Source organism: Molossus molossus, unplaced genomic scaffold, assembly GCF_014108415.1.
Source record: "Molossus molossus isolate mMolMol1 unplaced genomic scaffold, mMolMol1.p scaffold_m16_p_17, whole genome shotgun sequence".
In the NCBI taxonomy this organism is placed as follows: domain Eukaryota; kingdom Metazoa; phylum Chordata; class Mammalia; order Chiroptera; family Molossidae; genus Molossus; species Molossus molossus.
The window spans coordinates 70910870-70917429 of record NW_023425352.1 but is presented as its reverse complement, the minus strand read 5'-3'; the positions used below and the strand labels follow the sequence as shown (position 1 = coordinate 70917429).

The 6560-nt window shown below is 65.4% G+C and overlaps 1 protein-coding gene across 1 annotated transcript; it reads left to right on the top strand.

The window, feature by feature from the left end:
* The first annotated feature begins 794 nt into the window (after positions 1-794).
* Positions 795-2108, top strand: GPRIN2 (G protein regulated inducer of neurite outgrowth 2). Its single transcript, XM_036264865.1, has one exon. The coding sequence runs from the start codon at positions 795-797 to the stop codon at positions 2106-2108; it is 1314 nt and encodes a 437-aa protein (XP_036120758.1).
* The last annotated feature ends 4452 nt before the right edge of the window (positions 2109-6560 follow it).

The following is a 6560-nucleotide window of genomic DNA, read 5'->3' as shown; positions in this document are numbered from 1 at the left end:
GGGAGTGAAGACTGCGGAAGGCTGAGAGGTGGTCTGGGGTCCCCACGGAGAGCTGGGTCTGAAGGGGAGGGCAGGCGGCAGGTACTCAGGCCATGGCTGTAGAGTGAACACGTGCTGAGTGGGTTCTGCATGTGAAGGGCTGGTGCAGGGCCTCTCCTTGCCCCTGGGGCAGAGGTGGGAGTCAGGACACCCCTGCCCTTTCGCAGCTGCCAAGACAGAGTTCCAGGGACAGGACAGATCCGCCAGGCGGGGCAGAGAGAACGAGGTCGCCCTGCAGGACCCGGAGCAGTTCTCTGTCCTCTATTTGCTGCTCCTGCATCCCACACGCCTTCCCTGGCTCCCGCTGTGGACCAGGGAGTCGCCACCCAGAGCCAGAGGGACACTGGCGGGCCGGGAGGGGCCAGGCTGGTATCCGTCGGTCGAGCTTTACTGGTTATGGAATTCTGCAACACCTCTGCCTGATTGACAAGCTGCTGTCTCGAGGCCCCGCCCACAGGCCCGGCCGTGGCCTCCTCCCTGCTTTCCTCCATCCCTCCATCCGGCAGTCTCCAGGCCCCTGCCACGGGCTGGTTCTCGGGCTGGTTCTCCTCACTTGCTACGGCATTGCTATTTGTGGTGTCATTCCTGCGCACATGGGTGATGACCTTGCTTTGAAGCGTCTGGTGTCCTGTCACTGACCGCTGGGCAGGCTGGGACTGAAGCTGCCCCCCAGGGTGCCTAGCACCTGCGAACCCACAGAGGGAGGCTGCCACTCAACCCACCTCCGTTTCCTCCCTGTCTCCCCGCAGGCAGCCATGAGCACCAGCCGCCCTGCGCCCCGGCCGCAGGCGCTGTCCAGGAGCTCTTCCAGCCTGCTGGGCGAAGGCCGGGGGCCGAGGCCGGAGCTCCGGAAGAGCGCCAGCAGCACCGGGTGGGAGGCCCAGCCGGGCGAGGCCGGCGCCGGCCCCCGGGCCCTGGAGGAAGAGGGGCACCAGGCTGAGCGCACGGAGCAGGCCCAGGCTTCCAGCCCTGGGCCGCCGCTGAGGGCTGCCGGCGGCTGGCGGAGCAGCACCGTGGGCAACGTGTCTGCCGTGGGGGGCGGAGACCTGGGCCGCCTGCGGGCCCCCAGCGCTGCGGCCGTGCAGAGGAGCCACTCGGACCTGGTCCGCACCCAGACCCGGGGTGGTGCGCGGAGGGCCAGCCTCAGCTGCTCGGCCCTTGGCAGCTCTCCGGTCCCCCGGGCTCGGCTGCAGCCTGGCGGTCCTTCTGGCCAGGGGGCTCGGGCCCCTGCCTGCCTGGAAACGGACCTGGCTCCAGAGGACGGGACTTCGAACTCAGCCTGGACGCTGGGAGAGAGCCAGGTGTGGGTGTCGCCGCTGGACCTGGAAACCACAGCCACCCACAGCTGCAGCCCCCAGGCCGGGCCCAAAGCCCCTGGGCAGTCGGCCGCCACCTCCTGCCATGCTCTGGCCCCAGCGGCTCTGCTCTGTGGTGCGAGGGAGGTGGGGGCCAGCAGCTACTGCCACGCCCTGCCTGCCCCTGGGATCCTGGCTTTCCCCAAGTTAGTAGCATCCGTGAGCGAGTCTGGGCTGCAGGCTCAGCGTGGGGTGAAGTTCCAGTGCAGGCTTCCTGGACACCCCCACTGCTGTGCCCATCCTTGGGGTCCCACTGAGGGAGCCGTGGAGCCGGGCGCCAGGACCAAGGACGTGTGGACCATGACCTCCGCCAGTGACTTGGCCCCGGGGTCGGCGTCCCCTCTGTCAGCCCAGGATGCCGGTGTACAGGTGGCCCCCGTGGCAGTGTGCAAGTCCGTGGCCACCAGCCCGCCCCTGGAGGCCCCTGTGGCCCTGCCCCCATTCCCGGAGGTCACCCTGGCGCCCGGCCTGGAGGAGGCGCCGTCCCCTGTGCGGGATGTGCGGTGGGATGCCGAGGGCATGACGTGGGAGGTGTACGGAGCGGCCGTGGACCCCGAGGTGCTGGGCGTGGCCATCCAGAAGCACCTGGAGATGCAGCTGGAGCTGCCGCGGGCACCTGCCAGCGAGGAGGGCCGGAGGGGGCCGCTGCGAGCCGTCATGCAGTCCCTGCGGCGGCCCAGCTGCTGCGGCTGCCCCGGCTCGGCCCCCGAGTGAGGACCTGTGGCCTCAGGGCTGTCCGGCCCCTGCGCTCAGCCCGCCAGGATGGGCGGGGGCCCGGCTCCGCGGTCCCGCGGCTGCGTGGACACGGCTGCGGGCGGCCAGAAGGCCCGGGCCGCCTCCTGGACCTCCACTGGCGGCTGTGCCGGCTGTGAGGGCTTGGTTCCAACGGGCACGTCTCACCCGGGCTCCGACCTGGAGGACAGTCTCAGCACTGTCCACGTGAGGTCCTGGTTTCCCGTGGAAGTGGTCAGTCACCTTGTTCAGCCTTCGGAACTGCCAAGGTCCCCCCAGAGTCGGTGGCTTTGTTTCAAAGCAGAGCTGAGGCATGGTGAACCCTTGATGTGAAATGTGGGGCCCCAGGAACGGGGGTTGCCCGGGTCTTCGGAGCAGGGAGCGGACACTGCCCATCGCCTCACCTTGGCGAGTCTCCGCCTCTTCGGCCCGCTGTCCAGATGGAACAGCCTTTGGCGAGGCTGTGGGACCCCCCGGGTTGGACGCAGGCGGAGGGCTGAGGCTCCGAGCGGGGTTGGCCGAGGCCCAGGCGGGGAGGCCATGTCCTGTGCCCGGTCCCGTGGGTGCCTCGGGAAATGAGACAGACTGCGCGTGCCCTCCCCGCGCTCGCCCTGTGCGCAAGGCCACCTCGGTACCCACGCGCTGAGCTTCCAGGAGGGCCACGGGGTGCTTCCACGAGCCGGCTCCCCTGTAGAAGCCGTGTCAGGGGTGGCCTCAGGAACAGAACTCCTGTCCCCAAATATGTTGCAGTGCCTGAAATTGTACCGTTATTACCTCATTCCTTTGGGTTAAAGATTTATTTTCAGCTGGTGCAGTTATTCAAAAAAGGACAGTTATGGGGGAGAAGGGCCTGGGGGGTCTCCCGCCCGGTGGGAAGTGGCAGAAGCTGTGCTGCTGTTTGCCCCCATCAGGCCGGGGTCCTGGCAGTGGGGTCACGGGAGTGGGGTCACGGGAGTGGGAGCCCAGGACCCCGGGGCTTGGCAAGCCTGACTTGCTCAAGGCTCCCCAGGCTGCAGAGGTTGGGAGTGGGCTGCGTCCTCGTCCTGAAGCTTTGTGTTGACAATCCGAGCTCCCGAGACAGCCTCCCAGCCCACCGTGAGGGAGCAGGTCACTGCGGGGCCACGGGCACGGGAGGGCGGAGGGCGGAGGCCTGGCCCACATGCAGCCTGCCCTGCTGAGACCCTGCCTGCCCCCCCCCCCCCGCCCCAGGGGCTCATGGGGGTGGAAATGACGGTGGGTTCGGGCTGAGGCAGGAGTGATGCTAACAGGCCCAGGAGCCGGGGGAGAGGGTTCCGGTCAGCGCCTTCGGGGCCCTCAGTGATCCCCACTTCCAGCTGGGCCTGGTAAATGCCACCCCTGCTTATAACTGACAGCGAATCAGAACCTCTTCTGCGGGTGGGCGGGGCAGGCAGGGTAGGTGTGAACGGCGGGAGGGGACTTGACCTTGCTCCCCCCTTTTAAAATGGGATCAGGCAGGTTTTCACGAAGTCCCGAGTCTCCAGAGCCTGGCCTGTGTGTGGTACAGGGGGGCACACGGGAACCCGGCTGACTTCACGCCCAGCCCTGCTCCTGGGGCCCCAGTCACCGGTGGGGCCAGACTGGAGAGAGCAGGTGGCTGTGGGGAGCTGGGGGAGGGGTGAGAGGAGCTGGGAGGGCGCCGGCCACAGGCCACAGGCCACAGGCCACAGCTGAGCGGAGCCTCAGGGCCTGGCGAGTTGCAGAGGGGGGAGTAGCAGACAGAGAACAGCCTGCGGGTTGCAGGTGCCCGTCCTGCCTGGGCTGCAGGGTGGCGGCAGTGCAGGCTGCTGGCTGAGTGGGGCTGGAGAGGTGGTCCCCACTGCGAGGCTGCTGGTGTGAAGGAGGAAAGGGGCCCAGGAGGCATGAAGGTGGCAGGGCCACCTGGTGGAATAGCCTGTTGGCTGCCATTGGAGACATGCGTGCGGGAGGCAGGCGCCCAGGGGCATGGAGACGTGGGAACCGAGGAGGGGCCTGTCACACGCACACTCATGCACACACATGCACACGCACAGGGTTTGCGGTGGATTCGAGGAGTTCCAGGATGCTAAGTTTTCCAGTTTGAGGAAAAGTAGGTGAGGCCGACACCTGGGACAGGCGGGAGGTTCGGGAGGGCAGGTGAAGGACCGCGTGCCGTGGGGCTTGTCTGGGACCAGAGAGGCGTTTCCTGGGGCGACTTCTGTGTCCCGAGCACGCCTCCCGAGGTCGCTGGCTGCTGTGTGCCAGTCTGCACCTCCAGGATGGCAGCGATCCCGGCCCTGCGGGAAAGGGAAGCTGAAGCTGCTACCCCCTCGTCTTGACCTAGATGCACCTCCGCAGGGTGGTGCCCCCGGGACACCGTCCTGGTTGCGCTCACTGCCTGAGACACAGGAAGTGTGCCCCGGCCTCGCCTCGCGGGCCAGGCTGAGATGAACTGTAGCTTCATTTCCGAATTTGCCCTGGAGACAAAGTGCCCTGCTCCCACCTCGTCCCTCCCCCGCGGGGCGGCCTGACCAGCAGCTTACTTCACAGGGCTCCTCTCAGACTCGGATCAGAGTTCTGGGTCCCCTTTAGGCCCTGCTCTGGGAGGTGGTGGGTTTCATGAACTGCACATTTGTTTTGAATTTGAAATAAAGTATTGGAGGTCAGAGCTTTGCCAGGGAAGGTCCTGGCAGGTCTTGCTTTTTCTGGTAGGTTCTGTCCTTTGGAGCATTCATCCCAGGCACTAGAGCTCCCTGCCCGGGCCAGAAGGCCCTCCTGCGTGCCCCGTCTCCTGCCTGGCGGCCTCTCAGGCCCCAACATCTTGAGCCTGGTTCCCTGGAGCTTGTCACCTCCAGGCCTGGCCAGCTCGCGTGCCTCTCTTGTCCAAAGCCCAGGCTGCTCTCGCCCTTGCAGGGACTCACTAGTCCACCCTCGGGGAAGCAGTTCCTGCCAGAGGGCAAGGTCCTGCTGGCCTGGGTCTGTGGGGTGGGGTCTCTGTCCCCTAGAAGTGCTGCATTCACAGGCCGCCAGCAGACATGCCTTCCCAATGCGGGTCCTGACACCTGGGTGGGACACACTTCAGCTTAGTGGCGTGAAGCCTGAATTTGAGTCCTGACACCTCTAGCCGTGAGATCTTCGGCGAGTTATTAACTTCGCTGAACCTCAACTTCTTCATCTGTGAGATGGGTATGAAATGATGCCTCCTCCTCGGGCTGGCTATGAAGATGGCATAACTGGAACGTGTCCGGCCTGAGTGAGAACACCGGGCGTGTGCTGGTGGCAGTGGGGTCTACTTCTGCCGCCGCAGGCAGGGGCCAGCTCTGGCCCACGTTTGGTCTTGCCCCTTCCTCATTCGGGGCTTCTTCCGGGCCCTTTGCCCTCTGCTGTGCATGCACCTTGCTTGGGACATGTGTGCTCTGGCCGCGGCCCTGTCTGTAGCTCCCCCCTGCTCACTGGTCTGGGGCTGGCTCCCTGGAAGCTCCAGGGTTCTGGGTGTCTGACGGAAGGGGGAGTGGACACAGAAGACGGGAGGGACGGAAGCCAAGCCCAGGGTGTGATTTCAGGAGGATTCCTGGCCTAGCTCAGGTCCCATGTCAGGGTGAGGACCACCTGGGGTGCGTGGAGTAGATTGCAGGTGCTTCTGGCTCTGCATGTAGGCTAGAAACTCCAGGAGCCCGGGCAGGTCTCTGCATGGGGGAGGGGTGCACAGAAACCATGGGCATCCACGGGGTCGGGGGCACACCTCCCAACAGCTGCATTCATGCCCTGAGGCCCCTCCCGGTGGCCTCTCATGGAGCCCAGGGCCCGCAGAGGCCCAGACCCTCTCTGAGTGGTTCTGAAGCTCATCTGCCTCATTTGTGCTCATGCCAAGGGACCCTGGTTGTTGAGATGCAGAGCTTTGCTGTGCCCATGTTGAACCCCTTCTCCTTCATCGTGTTGGCCGGGCCCAGTTTGTCCATCTGAAGCTGTGACTAACCCTGTATCAGTGCCTGTCCCGGGGTTGACCTGTCAGCACTGATCCCAGTGTCTCTATGAATCAACACAGTCATCACGGGTACATGTGTCTAAGGCCACTTCGCTGAAATCCAGATCTCGTCAGTAGCCCTCTCCTCACCCAAATCACAGCCCAGAGACCCTCCCTCCAAACAAGGAAGTGGGCGGGGCGGGAGAGAACACGAGGCGTGACCTGAGCGGGCGCTGCCATAGCTGTAAGAAATGTTGGTCACCCGCTCTGGTAACCGTGACCACTTTGTTCCGATTGAGGAAACTTGCACACCTGGGAGTTGCCCTCGGGAAGGCTGTCCACTCTCCTCGCCGAGAACTGCCCCCCTCGTGGGAAGACTCAGCCCTGGGAGGCGGGAGGCAGTGCGCTGGACAAGCCTTCGTGGCCCCGGCCCACGCCCAGCCCGCAGTACTTCCCAGGCCCGTGACCTGCAACGGTCTCACCCGCTGTCGTTC

What these genes read in the sequence shown, in the direction of transcription:
- GPRIN2 (XM_036264865.1), top strand. Translation starts at nt 795, where the DNA reads ATGAGCACCAGCCGCCCTGCGCCCCGGCCGCAGGCGCTGTCCAGGAGC.